The following is a 22,129-nucleotide window of genomic DNA, read 5'->3' on the forward strand; positions in this document are numbered from 1 at the left end:
TAGAACCTTGAAAAAGACAAGAGCGCCCAGATAAAATCCTTGGACTTACATGCTACTTCCAGCGAGGCATTGCGACTGACAGCTTCTCCGAGGTAGTTTCGGGCCACGCAGACATACGCCCCTTCGTCCGGTTTGCTGCGGCGGCCGTGGACTATTCTCAGGAAGAAGAGGGAGCCGCTGGGCAGTAGCATGCGGTGGGAGCGAGAATCGTCCTTGTCCGTCTCCACCCTCTCTCCGTCCTTGTACCACTCCACGGTGGGCGTGGGCCGCCCCTCGGCCTTGCAGTTGAGGGTGGCCGGCTCGCCCTTCGACACGATCAGGTCGGAGGGGTGCTCCACGATGCGGGGCGGGGAGTCCTCCTGCCGCAGACGGGATCCTGGAAAGCAGATACAGAACGAGAGAGAAATGAAGTGTGTGACTCTCTCAGGTGTTTCATAGCAGCAAGTCAGGCTCCTAGAGAAGGAATTGGACATCTTTCAAAGATTTCCTGCCACAGACTGGCTTTACGTGGCAAAATATGTACTTTCTGCTGCTTGAAACTTACATTGAACTAAATTTCACTTTTGTTGCACAGCTAGCCAATTTGTCCACAGTGCTGGACTAAAGTCATTCCCCATTGTATCCCTGTTGACTATGTTATTTAATTAAAGAAAAGCCTTTATCTTTGCCATAATTTCATTTACATTGATAATGCACAATGCAACATGCCCCAGTGATCATCACACTTAAGAAATCTCTAAAAATACTTCTTTAAAGAATCATTTTGAAGACTGATCAATACTACTTTAATTTCACAGCACTATAAGCAAAGAAAACTTTTTCCTTCTATTCTCCCTCTAAGTCTCACTACCAACTCTCAAGTATTATTCTTTCCATGTCACACACTATTCAAACCTGCTTACCCAGTGAGCTAATTCGGGGCGTCATGTAGTGCACTAGCAGGCCATCGGGGATCTGCCCCGTGTGACAGAGGGCTTTCGAGGGGTTAGACCCACGCTGTGTTAAAATGCTAATCCCCTGAGCCTTCCACTGCATGGCTCTGCTTCATGTATGGGTGATGCTAGCAAGCTGTGCTAGAAGTCTGGCCCTTATGATAATGGTGCTGGGGAGAGCGGTGCGGTGCGGGTCTTAACCCCAGAGATAAGGAGCATGGGGCCACCCAGCATTTACATTACTGAAGCCTGGACGAGCTGAAGACAAAAGCGGGTCCTGATCCCCGAAAACCAGCCAAAAAGAGAGGCTTAGACTGGCCGGCTAATGCTGCCATGTTAGCATTACACGCTTCAATAGGACATGGCTAGTGTGTGTGAAGGCCCTCTCTTGATTGTAAATGCTCATTTTCCACTCTTTTCAAGGATTTGAATTGCTTAACTCTCAGAATGACTTGAGAAAAGAGTAAGGGGGAGGTTTATTTTAGCATTTGATTACACTGGCTGCTCTGAGTGTGTGTTTGGGCATAGAAATACATCAAAATCTCTTTTCTTCTAACAAAATCAAGACTATGCTGAGCTGAGAAAGTGTCATTTAAAATAACTAGCTAGTTCTGTTATTACTACATCCTCTTTCTGATGTATAGTGCAGTACATCACTTCACTGGAGCGAGCAGAGCAAACGAAACAGGGGCATGGAGGTCCCCAAGGAGGCCAGGTGTTCTGCTGACGTATAAAAGGTGCGTGGTAGCAAGTTCTTTGTGTCAATGCTGTATAAAACAGTCGTGGGGGTGGTGGAAGAAAGCAGAATGGGGCTTTTAGTTTAGTGGGCCCAGAAGAGCTTGAATGCTGATGGTGAGTGTGCATAAAGCGCAGCTCACTGGGTGGATTTGATATAGAAGCACATTCAGCACTCTGAAACAAGGACAAGGGTAGGAGAGGGAAGCCATTCGGTCAGCATGAAAATGTGTATGTAATTTTGGTGTAAGTAAAAAAAAGTAAGTGAGGCTGTATGTGTGTGGTAGGGCTGTAAGACATGGAGGTAAATGTATCATGATTATGCTGGTACTTTTATTAGGCTTATTTTACCACTGCGGGAGAAAACAGGGTATGAATGTTGATAAGTAATTCAACTGTGAAACACATTCTGTTATACCGAACAACATCAGTGAAGTTGCAACAGCACTGACTAACAGCACTGACCAAATTACTAAAATCTGAGCATTTCTAAAATCACACTGTGAATAGAAAATGGCAAATATTGCATCATGTTGCATCACTGACAATATCTTTTGCCAAAATTTTAGACAAATATATACTGGGGAAAAAAGACATCTCTTGAGATCTTACAATCCAAAAAAAAAACAAACACTTCATTTTCTTTTTCAAAAAGACATTTCAGTAACACCACTAACAAAAAATCTTGAGACAAAGTCTATTACCAAAATAAAATGATATTTATCTCTGTAGAATACATACGGACAGACAATAATTTAATTCATTTTTACATTTTATCATCAAAATTCTCGTTTCCTATAAAAAAATAATACAACATCTATAAAGTCACTACTGTTTTTCATGCACAACATGACTAAAAATCCCCCAAAAAATCCAAGAGAAGAATTTGCACAGCTTTTTATTGGTTAATTCAGGAATATAATAGAGAATACACAGATATTGGCATTCTATGGTATAGTCTTATTTTCAAAAGTGGTGGGACTCCATTTGCCTCTGCCAAAAAAAACCCAAAACGTCTGTGATTGGATACGATGCTCACAGCATGTGACTAAACACACGGTGATTGGTTAGATGCTAATTTGCATATTGCAGACTGCGATATCAGTAATGCAACGGCCAGCACTGTGGTTAGAACTAAAAGATGATAAACTGTGCAGCGCTCATGCTTTGCGCTTCTGAGTATGATGTGTGTCTTGTCCTTCTGTAAAGACTCCATAAGGTCAATTGTCTCCCACTGTGTTGTATTGACCCTGGTTTGGAGGAGGTGACTTCTCCCACTTCACCTAATTCGGGCTAATTCTTGCCATTTCCCTCTCATTGATTAATGATCAGTGCTGGTGTCTGCTGTCTAAGTGGAGCAACGGACAAAACACAGGCCAGGGACGAGGTCACAACCTGCTAATGGGACATGATCTAATCTACTATAGACTCTAAAGGTGTGATAGTTATTTAAATACAGTTTACTGTGCAACTGTACAGTGCATGTTTTATTCACTCTGTCTCACTCATTTCTACATTCTCTACATCAGTTTCCTTACAAACATACTTTACTGTGCAAAAGACAGACTTTACAGCCAAAATGGCCATTAAGTACATCATTATGGCCACTATTTTTCAGCGCTATGAAAAAGCATCAACAACTACCTTATTATTTTTTCAGTTCTCCAAAGTTCAGCCGTGGGAGTTAGCTGAATTTTCTGCTCCTTACGGGCCAAGTAATCCCAAACAGTGATGTTCAGTGATGATCAATAATGGTGGCCAGTTGGCTGTTCTGAGATCACCAGCATTCCTCTTTTTTATTTTTGTCTATTTCCTTTTCTCAGTAAGGGCTTCTTGACAGCTACACATCCTTTCAGACTCATAGCATTAAGTCATCTTCTCACAGTGGATTTTTTTCAGATCTGAAGCAAGAAAGGAGCTTGATTTTCTCTCAAAGATGAAAGCTTTAAGTACTGTATTTCTGATGGGGACAGTTTTGATGGTCTACCAGGTCTTGCACGGTTGTTAGGAGTCCCATTTCTCTCAATCTTCTAATCATTTTTCAACTTCTGTTTTGGAAACTCCTGTTGTTTCCACTTATTTTCCTTTGCTTTTCTCCTTCCTTAGGCAAGCTTGTATCCAATCTCCTCAGAAATATCTCCTGAAAAATGAATAATTTGTATCTGATGGCTGTTTTGACTGGAAATAAAATAAATGAGGGTGGTCTCTGACTTTTACACAGAACTGTATGTGCAGTTCTACTCAGTTCCTTTTTCTTTTTGGGGAGAATCTCTCGTCATATATCTGTGTTTGTTTGGTGTCCTCTTCTATCGCTTAATGAGATATTCAAATCTCAAAGAAGCCAAGTCACATGACCTCTAATTCATTGCTAGCTAATTTTGTCCAGCTATAGAACGCTGGGGGAACACCGATTCAAATCCTCAGAAATATTTTCACAATAAGGAATCACATACTAAATTACGGAATTTGCATTAAACACCAAAGTAATGAATTAAGAGCTAATTAATATTATGACATTGATAAACTGGGGGGGCAAGATAAGGTGACAGTGTTATAGACCTTCTTCTTCTCCCCCATTCCATCCCTCCTCACACACACACACACACACACACACACACACAGCTATCTCATTGGAGCATCTGCTTCCCCTCTATAACACAGTGTTACTGGCGGAGGTTTTACATGGTTGTGGCAAAGATGTGAACGTTCGCCATGCAATTCGATTTCTATCAGTTTAATTTCTTTTAATCCAATTTGTATTCCAATCTACATCCTCTAATCACTTAAACCTTGAGGCACCATCTGCCTGCTGCTTCTGTAAAGCAGGAGAAAAATGCACTCAGCAGATGCCTGCATGACTGCTAAGGAAAAGGGGGATGGCTAATGCATTGAAGGATGAATGTGACTGCACAAAATCCTTTTCATCGAGATAAACAGAATATGGATTGTTTTACTGTCTCTGTGTACCATGCAAACATTACTGCATTTGTATACATATTTCATGAGCACACTTCTTACATTTTACACACAAACCGAAAGCCTCTGAATTACCTATAAAATCAGTGCAGCCACAATTCTGCTAATCTTGCAATTAGCTAAGAGCCACAATTAATGCTTTCCACTCATCAGGACACCCGCAGCAGCACAATCAAACAGCTCAGCTTCCACAGACCAGTGAGAAACGAGCATATGGACATTATATATATATATAAAATTACACACAATCATAATAACATACACAGATGCGGAAATACATGTGTGTAATACTAATACATCCCTTCAGGTTTAAAACAAGATGTTTCATGCAAGTGACCACAGCCCTGTTATTTTGACCAAGAAGACCAGTATATCCATTTTTCAAGCTTGAGGACTGAACACTGTCAATGTCTTTTTAAGACAATGCTGCTAATAAAGTATGCTATAATTAAAATTGCAGCTCTTGCCATTTTTACATTGACACTCTTTCAAACTGTGATTTCAACTATGAAATGATTCATCTTTCAGTCCCTAAACCACCGCCTTCAATTTTCACAGTCTCTCCCTGTTTTGACACACATGGACGTTGCATATCACTGTGAAAGGCTAATGTATCTTTCTATCAGCCGGCCCGCTAGACTGGCCACAGGCAAAGTCAATTTGTTTCATTCCACTGAAGCGCTTTTTTCTCCTCCCTCTCTCTCCCTGTCCGGTAAAACACTGTCGCTGTTGCCCTCTCCTAATGCGATCATTGGTTGTTGTGCAATCAAAAGCTTTCTGCAGCCTGGACGAGTGCACTTCACCCTGGCCCAGGCCCGCTCCAATCAAAGAGTCATTTCTCCCCTTTAGACCTCCGACCCCCCTCAGCTCTGCTGTAGAGACACCATTATTTTACACACTGCCCACTGCACACTACACGCCGCAACATAAGAAAAACGAGATGGAAGGACCCAACAAAATAAAAAACGAGGTTAAATGGACATGGTGGGCTTTGGTTTTTAATAAATGTTACATAAATACTGCATTAGTGGATGAATGGCCGGGAATCATTTCAGCCTGAACATGAGTGGTAGCCCAAAGAGGTCCCAACGTTTTTAAGAGTTCTTTTAGTCTCTTAACAGATTTGCACAAGGCTAATGTAGCTAATGGAAACTTTAAGCCATCAGCCTCACAGACAGTCTTTAGACAGATTTACTTACATGGTTACTGGCACTGTATGATATACTTTCATCAATAAAAATCAACAAAAGTCAGACTTCAAAGTGGCTGCTACCACTGTTTTAGCTATGCAGTACACATTTTGTTCATTTTTTTGGATGACACTTTTATAAACAACAACAGATAACACATATAACGTTACATGCAGCTAAACTTTTTCCAAGCTATCCATGTTAAAGATGGATTTCAATCTCAAGATTAAACGTTGGACCCTGGAAGAGCTGTGAGGAGGACATGGTTTCTATGGATGCGCAGAGAGGCCTCGAGGGGGTGAGCTGTAATGTTGAGCATTGTTTACAGGCTGGTCAGGAACAATGGCTGCCTCCGTGTGCCTCCCCCTGCTCCACAGCATGGGGAGAAGGCTAATTTTGTTCCCCTGTACTACATGTTCCACCACATTCATTTAGATGCGGATGATGAATGAGGAGGAAAGAGTGGAATACATGGGGAAAAACCCATGTAAAGGCAATCCAAGCAGTAACTTGCTTCCTTCTTTTCTTTCTTAAAGAATTAAGGGGATAGTTTGGTAAAAAAGCAAATAAATAGAATTTTTCCCTTATCACTAATGTCATCCAGCAGCCAAGGAATGGTAAGTATCTGAGGCTGGACGAAGCAAATCTGTCCATTTTTACACCTAACAGTGTGTCCTACAGTGTATAGACAGTGTGGCAAGCGTAACTCATAAAATACGCAAAGAAAGTGTGCACGCTTTCTCTTTTCCAGCAGGTGAAAGCGTCTCTCTCTCCCACTCTGCTGACCACACAAGCAGACTCAGCACCCCTCTGATTATCTTTATCACATATTTATTCATGTGGAGGGTAGAAGGCTGCCGAGCTTTGATGATCTTTTTGTAATTATTTTTATTAGCTCCCTGGAGAAATCCCCCAGCCCACCAACCAAATCAATACCAGGCACAGCTCCCCACCCCAGCAGCAAGGCAAAAAAGCTCCCCAAAGACAAATCACTTATTCTGCCAAGCAGGCATGTGTGTGTATGTGTATGTGTGTGTGCACATGTGTGTATGAGGGGCCAATCAGAGGTAACCACTGGCAACCTTCCAAACAGGGTCCAAAGGGATTCAAATCACAGTGGCAAGGTGCAACGTGAAACTAAAATGCAAGAAAAAGCATCATTACTGCATTTCTGCATTTCAGATACGTGCCACAGGCTGGTAATAACCTGGCTTTCCGTAAATGCAATAAGCTAGACAAATTACAGGGTAGCTATTATATTCTACCTGTCTATTTACAAGAGACCAACAAATGTAAACGTCCAAATCAGAGGAAAAGTAACCCTAAAAAAGGCCAGGATCAGACACACAGGACTTGGAATTAAAATGTGTCCTGGAAAACGTGGAACAGGGCAGAAGCTGATTAGAAGAACTTGATTTTGATGTGAAATACTGTGTCTACTCGTTTACACAAAAAAATTGCATTGTATTGTTTCATTCAAAGTAATTATTTAGTGGAATAAAATCAGTTAAATTGCTTATTAGCACAGTTGGTTGAACTGACCATTTTTACAGTTTAGTGCAACTTTTATGGGTAAATGGGTTTCTGCCAACAATTTTTACAGCTTGTCCAACCCCACAACAGTAGACATGAAAGAACTCATATGTGGGAGAAACATACACAGGCAAATACCTAGCTGCAATTTTTTTGACCTGGATTTTACTTTTGGCTTCAATTATGATTGCTAAACAAATGGTCATCATTTATTTCATAGTAACTTCAGACGCCTGGAACTCTCGGCAGTGCAGTTGCAAAACATTTTCAAAAGCAAACAGTATAGGTTGTATTGGCTCAATCTGCACCGATGCCATACTAAACTGATTTTAAAATATAAATATTGTACACGGAATCCATATGCATATAACGTGTCTTGACTGGAGGATGATCATATCACTACGACTGAACCTGAGATTGGATGTTAATGCCCAGTGTAAACAGGGCCACCGTAGCTGCACGAGAGAGAGCTGGAATGTATGGCTGCTTCAGAGTGAATCTCTCTGGAGATCAGTGTCCTGTTTTAGTCCTTTCAACCCATATAGGTTATACTACACAGCTTCAGCACCAGTCTCTCTCTCTCTGATGGATGTCTTCACTCAGGTCAGAGTGGCACAGGCCCATTCATCATGTCGTCATGTCATCAGAGGGAAATGTAGAAAAACAGGGCAGGGAGAAAGGGGTGATGTTTCTGGATGCGCTCTGAGACACAGATGCGCACACACACACCGCACATGCTCTCACATAAGGAAAGACACACCCTTGGAGATTTATCATGCTGCACAACTTGTCACTTTCTCTCTCTCTCTCTCTCTCTCTCTCTCTCTCACACACACACACACACACACACAAACAAACTTGAAGGTCTGTCTTCAATCCAGTGCTTCATGAAGGCAGATCTCAACCTAGATGAGCACTCATCAACATTGTCTGGTGGACAACAAGCCTGTTGTTAGCTCACAGATGTAACGTATGTCAGCATGACGAAAAAGTCCCCCTAAAAGCTCCAATTAAGCATGTAGGTGTGTTTTGCTTTTGCAGAGATCTCATTACATTAAAAAGGAACATTACCTCTTACCTCGCACGGGAAAACAGATACACTAGCTAACAACAGAGTTTTGCTGGCTAGCTGCTTGTGTTATAAACTGTTCTAGATTGTAAAGAAAACAAACTAGCGGAACCTGGGGGTGGCTTTTAGAGGGGCTGCACCCTTGTTAGCAGAGAATTTGTCCCAATTTAGCACCAAAAGGTAAACAAGGAGTCAGCAGACACGTATTCTCGCTACGAGTTAGCTATCGCATCTCCTAGTGTTGCACTTAAGACCACTAGAGGCAAGTTTGACTTCAGACCGAGAACGGGAAAACACTGAGACCAAGACTTTGTAGTAGTTGAGTCCAAGTCAAGACCAAAACCAGGACTGGCGAGACCAGGACAGAGACTAGATTACGATTTTTTCAGAATATAAAACTAAGAAAGGAAAAAAAAAATAGTTTGTAGTCCTTTGTACATTTTTTATCATTAAATATACATGATATATTAATAAATAAAATAATATTATATTTAACAATATATTTTAAAAATATATCATTAAATAATATACAGCTTGACATTATTATTATTATGTAATTCACATATTATTAATTAATATTATTAAGTCACAAACTAAAATCAACTACATAAACAACATACAACCATTTTTGTTATTAAATGTAAACACAATACTAATAACATTCTGATCTGCCCTCAGAGGATGTTTGAATCTTAGAACCAATAAACATCAACAAACAAATAATACCCAGTTAAGTCATTATGGACAGGATAAATTGGATCCTCAACCAGCAGGACTGTTTTATTCTGTTTGAAAGTATTATTAATATTCAATAATTGTGGGAAAAAAAGAGTTCATTTCAGTTTCTCAGACAGAGGCATCACACTCAGGAACAATTTCCAAGTCTACCTTACCCCAAGTATGACACAAGTCCAAACGACGTTCAGATCGAGACAATATTGAGACTGGAATCAAATACTACAACGCAATCATTCCCAACTGCTGCTAATGTAATGACACTGATGCTTGGAGGAGATTGCTAACTGCTAATTCTGTTAACAGACGCTCATGTGTTGGGGAGAGGGAAGGCCATCCTACCCACCCAAAGAGAGTGAAACCATTTATGCTCTCTTGGACTCCTGGACATGGATGACAAGGAAGAGAGATCAAACTCTCGGTCTCCTGGCAATAGGGCAAACACTTATATGGTCATGGACCTAGTCTTCAGTATCCTGAATCTTAAAAGTTGGACTTGTTGCCTTGTTATCTATTAATTCACATTCTCTCTCTCTCTCTCTCTCTCTCTCTCTCTCTCTCTCTCTCTCTCTCTCTCTCTCTCTCACACACACACACACACACAGAGATTGGTGTCATTTAGCATTCAGTCTTATGTCAGTATCTGCACCCCAGTGAGAGTAGAACAGCTGTAACTGTGAAGTACTACTAGACACTGCTGTAAGTAAATGACCTACATTCAATATCCACTGCAAATACACATGAAAGAGACACTATTATCTATATGCACCTCATAACAGCAGAACAAAACATACACACACACAGAGATATATACACCCCCTCCCCTGTGCAGCTCTATATGAGGAAAGTAAACATGAGGCTGGCTGGTAATTCCAGCAGCTATGGCTGCTTTCTGCTGCTTGGAGCAATTATCAGATACCTCGATACCAACTCCACATGCTGCAGCCGGCAGTGTCTTATTGACTTTGTTTCAGTGCATGCTCCTTTGGCTCCCCATGCTGTGGGGTTATAAATAGAAAACTGTATGAATTAGGATCCACTCTTCTGCAGTAATAGCTGACTACGCATGCCACAAACTTCAAACAGCCCCCTCTCTGCCATTCTTCTACAGCCTGTGTTTACATGAAGAGATTTTTAAATGGATCTTTTTCAACTGCAGATTCTGTAAGAACTGTTTACATACCTTCTAATTAGTACATCCAGCTACTTTAAGGTGAATCACACACTCAGCTTGTATAATCTCCACAGAAAAGCATTGCCAAAAGAATGGAACAGCCACGCACGAGCCTAAGGTCAGCATGCTCAATGCCAGGCATCAGCTAGAGGGGTGTAAAGCCCCCCAGCAATGGAACTGCATTCTCTGGAGAAATGGAACTCCATGTAATATCTCTGGGATGAGTTGGAGTGGCATCTGCGACCCAGAACTAATCATCCGACATCAATACCTGACGTCAATAATGCTGCTGTTGCTGAATGCAATCAAATCTTCACAGCAATGTTCCGGCACATTGTGGAAAGTGTTCTCAGTAGAGTAGAGGCTGTTACTGCAGCAGAGGGGGACAAATTCCTGTTAATACCCATAATTTTAGAAGAAGCCTTCGGAGCTTACAAAATTTTGGAAACAGAGCTGGATTTCCAGACCCATATATATATATAGGTCTTTTTTCCGGCATAGTCACATTTCTCCATGTCCATTTTTTTAGAACTACCTCTTTCTGCTCCTCTCTCTCTCTCTCTCCACGATTTCATCATGCACAGTATTTTTCTTTCTCTCTATCTCTCTCTGTCTTTTTATATCAGTGCTCGTTGATGGTGCGCGTGTGATTGCTATCTCTGTCTTCCAAAAGGAAATGGCCTGTCAAAGCTTTGCAGAGGAGAGGAAAAGTTCAAACTCAAAGGAAAAGAAAAGTTTAAGGCAGAATGTTGATGAGGGCTGGAGTCAGGTCTGCCCCTACCCCTCCTGTCTTTCTTTTCCCTCACTCTCTCTCTCCTGCTGGGCTGCTGTCAGTGCTTTTGGCACAGACACTGAGCTGTGTGATGCAGATCAAGTGATTTCCAATGGGCCGCTGCACTCCAGAGCACACACCATTGCCTCCTCTGTCCACCCCTGCCAAGCGCGGCATCCACTGCCCACTACCCAGCCCTGAACACGAACATGCTAGATTTAAAGAGAGTTTGGTGAGAAGTCGAAGTTACTCAATATTATCCTTACTCTGAATGTAGCTGATCAGCCAAGACATGTTTGGTGTCTGAAGTGTATTTCTTTTGTTTTCCATCAGAGCTATGAGGCTAATGTAGCTAAAAATACTGGTAAAAAAAAGGCTATTGTAGTTTCTGCTACTGTATGATGTACTGTTATCTACAAAAATGGACAGAAGCAGGTCACATAGCTAAAAAAAAGCAGTAACTGTCATGTTGTAGCCTGATGTTTGATGGAATTTTTGTCCATTTTTGGACATGCATGATTATTTAGCCATACAGTTTATACATTGTTAATTAATGGAAGAGTCATCATTAGGTCCCCGTAGGTCCAGTCCAGAACTAAGGAAACTCGAGATTAGACACCACATATGTCTTGGCTGATCAACTACATTTGTTTTGTAAGTATACTCAGTGGAAAATATTCACCTCAGGAGGTGCAAAATTAGGGGCTTTGGGATTCTAATGCCTCTTATAAGCTAATATCTTAATATGTTTTGACTGTGCAAGGTAGGCTACTTTGTGTGGATGTGGCCTTTCACAGCACATAATAAAGCGCAATGTTTGTGAACTTTATGTGTGTGCGGATTCGTAGCCCTGATGAATCTGCAAAAGCAGGTGTGCTGGGGCGCTCTTAGCCAATTCTTACCCTCCAGGTGACAGGCCAGCTCTAAACAGTCCTGTTGGGCTGGGCTTGGCTGAGCAGAATGAAAAGCAGCGATTGATTCTGCCTCCCGTATTGTAATCTCTTTACTCCTCACCCACATGGCCCCAGAGCCAGGCAAAAGGCAAATTGAATAGGGAGAAAAATAAATACGGCCTTTATTGCTCTGGAAATGAGAGGAGGGCAGGGGAGAGCGAGGAAAAAAAAAGAAGAAAGAAAAGGAGTCATTTAGGTGGCCACGTTAGCCAGCGTTGAAAGATGAATCGATAATTGGAGGGGTTGTGAGAAGGCTTAGCTTTTGCTAACCACCCAGTCATGACAATGAGTTGGCTAAACATTGCGCCTCAATGCCTGAAGACCTGGACACAAACCGTCCACACACTGCAGGTATGCTCACAGATCTCCTGTATGATAAACTGTGCTTACAGCACAATTTAATCAAAACTTCAACCATACTCTACTTCTGTAAGCCAAAGCATGCAATGAGATTTATTAAATTCCTATTTTATAGGACACTTAATCCAGTCAGCATTTGTGTGTGTGTGTGTGTGTTGCAGGTAGTTTCAAAGGAAAATGAGCTCACTGCTGTTTTTGCTGGGCTTGTTTCGGTTAGAGCTACACAGCTGGCTCTTATCATAAATACAGTTAGTGCAGTTGCTGCCAATAGTAACAATCCAAACAATGGCTTAGGTTTTAGAGTTACAACTTAAAGGGCCCAAATCATGGAAAAACAAATTTTATTTGCTTTTCACATTGCTGAAACACAATTAAAGTTTTCATGTCATGTCACAAAAACCAACACACTTACATATCTCCGTCAATTCAGCTTAGTACCGCTTGACCTCGCCCATTCTCAGTAAATTTATAAGGAAGGTTTCACCCTGGATTGCTTTAAGAATAATTTACAACACAGAACAGCCAATTAGATTTGCTGTTATTTAATTATATTGATCTTAAAAGCACATGACAACAGCCTGTTCAATTCTAAGTTATAAAACTGCCATAAAAGTGTATTCAAACTTAATTTTTAAAAATCTACATTAATAAAACATTAATTACATCAACTAAATATCGTCTTTCAAATGACTTACTTTCGGCAATGACTGTGTTATTCTAATATATTTCATTCATGTGAAAATAATGTGTGCATTTGAATGTGATACAATATTACATTACTTCAATATTCAATTGTACATATTTCACGGCTCAATATTTTGCAACTAACCAAGTAATGGAAATTTGAGTGCCCAATTGTAATGCACTGCATGTAGCCTATTTCACACAGGCCACAACATACAGCAGTTCATGCTAAAATGCAGTTATCACTGGTGTGATCAGCAGTAATTAACAAATACATGACCTATAAAAGCAACAGCATACTTCGGTGCCTATAATTTAGCTTTGACACTCCGCTGTTGCTCAATGCATATTTGTCAGCCAGCTTTTGATCCTCTTTGATGTTGGCCTTTGAGGGAAGGACAGGCTTGGAGCTTTATGAGCTTTGGATCAGTGGTCAATACCAAGCCCCTGCAGCCAAACAGACTCACTGCAGTATCAAACATGGACTTTGGCTTGGGAAACTAAACATTGATTTCAAACGTTTGCTGAAGGAAAATATGCAATGGGCTACAGTGGTCCTTCATCTTCTGTACCTATAATACCTAGGCTACACTGAGCTGCGATTCGCATGTCAGTAGCTTAACTTACCCATTACTGACAAAACTAACTTAAGCGCTCCATATTAAAATTTGATGCACAGACTCTTAACAGAAAAAAAAAATCAATACTGAAACATATGCTCTCAGTGTAGGGTTATCTATCCGTAATCTTAATGACAGACAGTCTGATGAATAAGAACAAGCCTTCTATTCCAAGCCTTCGACTCTCAATATAAAATGGAAATTTAGAAATACCTTGATTCACTGCAGTTTCTGATTCTTTGTGCTGTACTCTGATTCACTGAAAGCTCTGATTCATTGCACTGGACTCTGATTCACTATAGGCTTTGATTCACTGCACTGTACTTCAATTCACTACAGATTTCAATTCACTGAACTGTACTCTGATTCATTGTAGGCTGTGATTCACTGCATTTTACTGTAATTCAATTCAGGCACTGATTCAGTGCACTGTACCTGCTTTTACTGCACTTTACTATAACTCAATTCAGGATTTGATTCACTGCATTTTGATTCACAGCAGTGTATGTGGATTCACTGTGGATTTTAATTCATTGCACTATACTATGATTCACTGAAGGCTTTGATTCATTGCACAGCACTTTGATTCATAACACTATGCTTTAATTGACTGAAGTTTACTTTAATTCACTGCATATTTTGATTCACCGAACTGTACTCTGATTCAGTGTAGGCTTTGATTCACTTCATTGCACCTTGCTTTACTGCACTCTACTGTAATTCAATTCAGGCTTTCATTCACTACACTGAACCTTGATTTACTGCACTTGACTGTAATTTAATGCAGGCTTTGATTCACTGCATGTTGCTGTAATTCTGTGTAGGCTTTGATTCACTGCACTTTGATTCACTTCAGTGTATGCAGATTCATTGCACTGTACTATGATTCACGGCAGGCTCTGATTTATAGCACTGGACTCTTTGAATCATTGCACTGTATGTTGATTCAAAGCGCTATGCCTGAATTGACCTCGTTGTATTTCAATTCACTACAGAGCATTTACTGAACTGTACTCTGATTCATTGTAGGCTTTGACTTACATCACTGTACCTTTACTGCATGTTACTGTAATTCAATTCAGGCTCTGATTCACTGCACTGTACCTTGCTTTACTGCATGTTACAGTCATTCCATTCAGGCTTTGATTCACTGCACTGTACCTTGCTTTACTGCATGTTACTGTAATTCAATTCAAACTTTGATTCACTGCACTGTACCTTGCTTTACTGCACTTTACTGTAATTCAATACAGGCTTTGATTCACTGCACTGTGCCTTGCTTTACTGCACATTACTATAATTCAATTCAGGCTTTTATTCACTGCACTGTACCTTGCTTTACTGCACTTAACTGTAATTCAATACAGGCTTTGATTCAATGAACTGTACTTAGATTCACTGCAGTGTGTGCAGATTCACTGTGGATTTTAATTCATTGCACTGCATTATGATTCACTGCACTGTACTTTGATTCACAAAAAAAGGTTTTGATAGTCTCACACTATCACATCAATCTGTAGATAAATTTGTGTTAAACCTAAGTGCAAGGACGCTAATGACCTGAGTTTGTACGGACAATAGGAGGGTGGATACATTTCTCTTTTTCCTCTAACACTTTGGACTTTGAGCAACTGCAATCTTTAAGAATAAGATGACAAAAATTACATCATCAGCTTTGTTTACACAAACAAAATGAACTCTATGATCAGTTCTGTGCATGTGTATGTGTGCACTCTTGTCCATTAGTGTTGTGGTGAATCACTCAGCCTTGACACAGATCCTTCCTATCTGAGGGTTGCTGAGATACAGCCAACCAGAGGGCACAGTGAAGCAGACAGCGGAGCGTGTATGTGATTCGCTGCTTCGCTCAACCCCAGCCTGTAGCCCGCCACATGAAGAGCGAGATAAGGCCGCAGCACTATCTCCCCAACACTATCTAAGCCCACAGAAATTGGCCTTTACATTTATCTCACACTAGTTTCTTTTCTATCACTATGTTTGGTGGCAAGTCTAGGTGAGTTCACCTGAGGACACAGCTGTGGCTTCCCAACGGGATGCACCAGAAACTAGCTTCAGGATTAGGTTGGGAAAATATAAGGCTAAATCACAGCCAATTAACATCACAAATCACCTGCTTAGGAAAGAATGAGTTGGAGTTAGGAAGGTAGTGCATGTGCGTGTGCATGGGGCTATATGTGTGAGCATGTGCATGTGTCCCACAGCTCACTTCTCAACAGTGCACAGGTGTTTGTACAGGTGTGTGCAGTCAGTGAGGGTCAGTATTAATCTTGTCAGTGGGGGAAGGGCTGCCTCTGTCTTATTATTCATACTGAGGCTCAGGTACAGTCTTTGGTAGCCTTAAATTCCTTCCTATGTAAGTATTTCAACACAGACTAAAGCACAGCAAGTTACAAAAGCAGGACAAGATTAAAAAGAATGTGCGAAGTTTCCAAATGCATCAAGCCCGCAATAAAACAGAGTGATCCTTAAACCATGTCTGATTTACTTCCTCTAGTTACCTTGAGGATAAAGTTATGAACCGCTTAATCTGTAGGGGCCTGTTTATCGGCCCATATTTCAATTCAAAGTATTTACCAAAGGATTTGTTGCAGTCATAGAGCACGACTACCACAGACAATAATTCTGTCACATTTACCTATAGGTAGAAACGGCAGAAAACCCATTCACTTAAACCTCCTTCATAATAAAACCCAATGGGCAGTTGCTGAATTCTGTCTACGCAAAACACATTTCACAAATTCTTCAAAGGAATGTGCAAATTACAGGACCCATATCCTACATTATGCTTTCCCTAAGGGACATTTATAGGGTTTGTGTTGGTTTATGCACCAAAAACAGTCATAATTCATTTATACATGACCATTTCCCAACCTCTATTGATCCCTTATAATTAAATGTTTTACTGAGCCTTTAAGACTGATATATGTAAATGAGCTGTGTTCTAAGTTCTTGCAGCTTAATTTCTATATATAAACATACAGAGAAGTGAATGCAGCTTTAACAATGTTTATATACTAAATCCACTTCTTTTGTTTAGCACATTTTCTGTGATATAGGCCCTTTAAGCTGTCAGTCTGTACGTTTAAATCCTTCACAGATGGGACTAGTTTCCCAGAGAAAAAAATGTTGTGGTAATACACACAATCACCTGCATCGTCTTGCACAGAGTTTAATGGGTTAGATCTTTCAAGTCAATAATGGAACAGAAATCATAAACAGAAAAACTTAGCAAAACAAACCAATGGCTACAAATGAAACTCTCATTCACAGACTCTGTGTCTGGGGTTCTATAACGAGGCATTAGCCTCTCTGTGTAGGAAACATCGCTGCTATGCTTGAGTGAGAGTCAGCCAAGCAGGGCTAAAGTGGTTGAAAACGGTTCAGTCTCATCCTCCTCTTCTTGCCTTCCTCTCAGAATAAGCTCATCGCTTGACATTTCCATCCACTATGGAAAGCATGGCTCCTGGGGCTTCGCTGAGCCCCACCATAAATTTACCCTGCAGTAGCTACCTTTAAATGTCACTCAATCTGCAGCTGTGTTAACCATCGCTGAGTGGGAGCCAGCGGAGCAACACCACAGACTCCTGAAATGACGGTGATAAAACAAAGATTTAGCTCATGCTACACCCATCTGTCGAAATGCTCTCACACAGCACCAGTCATGAAAAGCTTTCCCATATCGTTACTATTTTGCACTATTTTAGAATAATGAAGTCATGCTAGTCATGAAAACTATGAAATAGCACCTATGGAATAATGCAGTACCCAGAAAATGTGTTCAACCAGTTCAAACTATCTTCTATTTAAGATTTCTAACACAGACTGAAGATGATATACAATATACGGTCAAAATTATTCAGACACAGCTCTTAATCACTGAATTCAGGTGTTTCATTCAGTTCAAAATCAAGTGCCTAGCCATGCAGTCTGCTTTTACAAACATTTGTGAAAGAATGGGTCGTTCTAAAAAGGCTCACTGAATTCGAGCTAGTACTGTAATAGGATGCCACTGTTGCACAAGTCAGTTCACAAAATTTCTTCCCTCCTAGATATTCTGCGATCAAGTGTGAGTGGTATTATTGAAAAAAGGACGCATTTGGAGCCAAGAAACTCAGCCAAATGCAGATAAAAGTGCATAAAAGTCCCAACGCTCTGCTGACTCAATAACTGCAGAGTTGCAAACCTCCTCTGGCATTAACATCAGCGCAAAAACTGTGTGCCAGGAGCTTCACGGCATGGGTTTCCATGCCCAAGCAGCTGCATACAAGCATTACATCACCAAGTATAATGTCAAGCATTGGATGAATTGGTGTAAAGCACGCCACCACTTAACTCTGGAACAGTGGAAACGTATTCTGTGGAGTGACTAATCACGCTTCTCTATCTGGCAGTCTGATGGACGAGTCTGGGTTTGGCGAATGCCAGGAGAACGTTATCTGCCTGACTGCACTGTGCCAACTGTTAAGCTTGGTGGAGGAGGGATAATGCTATGGGGTTGTTTTTCAGGGGTTGGCCTAGAACCTTTAGTTCCAGTGAACTTAATGCTTCAACATACGAAGACATTTTGGACAATTGTATGTTTCCAACTTTGTAGGAACAGTGTAGGGAAGACCCTTTTCTGTTCCAGCATGACTGTGCCCCAGCAAGAGTCTATTAAGGCATGGCTGGGTGAGTTTGGTGTGGAAGAACTTGACTGACCCTCACAGAGCCTTGACCTCAACCCCATCAAACACCTTTGGGATGACCTAGAACGGAGATTGTGAGTCAGGCCTTTTTATCCAACATCAATGTCTGACCTCACAAATGCTTTTCTGGATGAATGGGAAAAAATTCCTACAGACACTCTCCAAAATCTTGTAAAAAGCTTCCCAGAAGAGTGGAAGCTGTTATAGCTGCAAAGGTGGGAGTGGTGGACCTCATATTAATGGCCTTGAATTTAGTATGGGATGTCATAAAAGCTTCTGTGGGTGTAATGTGTAGGTCCCAATACTTTTGTCCATATAGTGTACATATGCTAAGACCTTGCTGGCTGCTGAAAACTACATTGTTGTATTTATTTTTATCTTACAAACCAATTTAAATATTTGAGCATACAGATGTCTCAAAAGTATTTGGACATCGTCGGTTACTTCATAAAAAGCTTAACAAAATAATACTTCAGAGAAAAACACTTTAGCACAACATCAAACTTCTAGTAGAGTCTTACAACCAGACTGCGCTAAGGCTACTGTAAAGCACAGAGGTGGAAATGCGAACTCCTGGAGCTGGAGTTTTTCTTACAATGGTGACAGTGAGCTTGTGTTCATTGACAGGATCATGAGCTCAGAAGTGTACAAAGGTATTTTGGATCCAAACTTGCAGAAGTCTGCAAAGAAACTGCTCAAACACTAACTGAAATCTGATATACAAGCCAGCTGCCTTTGATAGAGTACTCTTGCAAAAAGAGAATTACGGTCTCGGAACTGTCTGTTTAAAATAAAAGCCACTTGGTTCAACGTTTTGTTTCCACACATAACGACTGTACTACATTTTTAAGTATAGCACAAATGTCTGAATATATTTTGGGGCCACTGTGTTCAGATCAAATTGTGTCAAATTGTGTTTAAACACAAATTTAATCAGGTGTGCCAAAGCCTTTGACCAGCTATCAACTACCCAAACGCTCATAACTACTGCACCACAGGAAAATATACATCTAGCAACAACACAGTGTGAATGAGCACTATTTCAAGATAGGTTTGTTACAAGACTGGATCAGATTAATTCTGTCTAGTTATTATGTTAAATACATTACCTTTTTTTAACGAAAGTGATGAAGTGATTATGTATTTGTAGAGATTTTTGCTTGACTCTGAAATGTACAATGAAAGAGGTGGTCCGGGTGCTGATACTCTTTGGCTTGTGTGTGTAGTGGGCCGCTCTAATGAGATGGAGCGAGAGACCTCACTCACACCCACACTTGCAGAACAATAACAGCAGAGAGCCGCGAGTCAGAGAGGAGCACACACTGACCTTACTCTTTAACCCTCATTATACATCTCTCTCTCTCTCTCTGTCTCATTGTGTTGCTCTCACTTCAACTGCCTCTCACATTCCTTCACCCTCATCAGAGCCCGTGCTTTTCGCATTTAATCAGAGCGCAAAACTGTCACACGCACACATGCATGCACACAGACACACGCAGTTAGGCTCCAGTGTGGCTGTCTTGAGGATTCAGGGGAGTGCTAGTCATTACCACAGGCCTATCCCCGAAAATGAGCTACAATTACAATAGCGACGCTCCACAGCGTTGCCAACTAGTGCAGAACAATCCTGTTTGAGCAAGGCTTTTTGTGTCTCTTACGCGGTGACCTCGCCACGGCCCCACAAACGCTGCTTTTAATTGCAGCTTGCTTTCAATTACGCCGAGCTTGTTCCCTTAATCGCTACTATCAAACATCCAGCGTCGTTTTTTTTCACCGCCATTCAGAGGAAAGAATTCAACTCATCCCCACTACTCCTCAGTAACATAAGAGATTAAACAAAAAAGTGCGAGCAGTTCAGAGACTGAGCCGCTTTGAACGCACATGGACACACACGCAGGCTTGTTTTCATACCTTGTCAGGACATGGGGTCATATACAGGTGAGGACGCACTGTGGTCAGATTATGATCATTGTAGTCAGAGACAGATGTCGAGCGCATCTTCAGCAGAGAATGCATTTTGTATATTTGCATACACTACGTCTTAACTTCTCTCTCACACAAAGTCCTCTGGACAGCAGTGGCACTGACCACTGCAGAAATCACAGCAGGTGCATGCTGACAGAATATCATAAACGGGTAGAAACAGGTGAGAAACCACACTTAGAGTAGGTTACTGGAAGGAAACTTACGAATGTGTCAGATTTCTGGGACGTATTGATTTGAAAAGTAAATGTGTAAAAGGAATCTGGCCAAAGTATCTCCAGATAAGATCCAAAAATGAAACTCATATTAATGCAAGGTGTAAAAGAGCTCTATTGTTTCACTTTAATAGAACACTGTTTTGTGAATTTACAAAGCACAGTGAAAACTCTCTGCTTCTCTCCAACCAGCATCTCACCCCAAAATCCCCAACTTCCCCCCCTGCTCCTTCTCCCTTCTCCTCGCAGTAGCATTAATCATGGTGGCCCTGAACAAACTGATGGGTCGGGGCCATTCAGTCCTGGGGCAGCTTTGTTCCGAACACTGCCCTCCTCTCAATGCGTCTCCATAGCGTTTTTGTGTGTCTGGAGAGGAAACTCTCGGAAGCCCCTCAGCTCCTCCCTCTCACGGCATTCGCAGATTAGCCCCCAAAAGCCCCAGCAAGCACCCTGACATGGCAACGATCTGCTGGGGTGATTCACTACAGCTTCAGCACAGCCCTCTGGCCCATACCTTCAGACTGCGCCTAGCAACCAGTGGACAGAGTGAGAGAGAGAGCGAGAGTGCAACAGAGAGAGAGAGAGAGCGAGAGAGTGAGAGAGCGAGAGAGAGAGAGAGAGAGAGAGAGAGAGAGAGACTGACCAGATTTTCAATGGGCTAGACACATAGACTCCATGGGGAGAATGGTAGAAATGGTGGGGAAAAAATAATATAGCGTACGAATAACATGTGAATGAAAGAGACTGAAGAAGCAGAGAGAGGGGAGAAAAGCGGGTGGGAAGAAAATAAGAAGTAAGAGTAGACCGGAGGCTCAAGCCTCCTTCTATTATCCACCAGTCAGTTTAGAGATCTTTAGGCTTTTTTTTCATTAAAGCACAAAAACACACGAAAGCAAACACTGCTTAACGTGAACTAAAACACAGCTGTTCAGTTCACACAAATAAATTATACATTAACTCAACAGCAGCTTTGTATTTTTCAGGCAAATAAAGTTAATACCACTCACTTCCAACGAAAAACAGAAGAAAACATAAAACGCTTCCTGATCGCAGGCTTCAGCTGCGCTCAAAATTCAGCCCCACTGCATTAATGTAATCAACCGCAGCAATACTCTACTTAATGGCGCATACCTGAACCACACAGGTTGCATCTGTGTGTCTGGTAATTGCATATCTAAGTTCATGGAAAATCATTATTTTTTGCCAAATGAAATGACACTTTTCACTCTCCTATTCAGGACTGGCAGTGGAAACAAACCCATCACTGATCATTGTTATATATCCAGACGCTAATTCCACTATTAACATTCCAAGTCTAAACATCTAATGAGGACATATGTTGTAATAAACAAACCAAATGCATGAATGACATATTTACTATTCGTTTTAGTAGGTTCACATCAACACTATGCAATTTATCTCAACATAGCATTTATTTGGGCTTTGAATAAAATCAGACTGAACCAAATCTGAATAAAACAGGAATGGAAAC

General features: G+C 41.1%; 1 protein-coding gene across 4 annotated transcripts in view; it reads right to left on the reverse strand.

Moving 5' to 3' along the window:
• The window catches only part of robo2 (roundabout, axon guidance receptor, homolog 2 (Drosophila)), a 265,654-nt gene that overhangs the window by 242,003 nt on the left and 1,522 nt on the right, over positions 1-22,129 (reverse strand). For all 4 annotated transcript variants that reach the window (XM_036564474.1, XM_036564456.1, XM_036564466.1 and 1 more), the window contains exon 2: positions 50-376. In XM_036564474.1, coding sequence (XP_036420367.1) covers positions 50-376 — 327 coding nt within the window. The remainder of the gene's footprint in view (positions 1-49; positions 377-22,129) is intronic.

This window comes from Colossoma macropomum, unplaced genomic scaffold, assembly GCF_904425465.1.
Source record: "Colossoma macropomum unplaced genomic scaffold, Colossoma_macropomum, whole genome shotgun sequence".
Taxonomy (NCBI): Eukaryota; Metazoa; Chordata; class Actinopteri; order Characiformes; family Serrasalmidae; genus Colossoma; species Colossoma macropomum.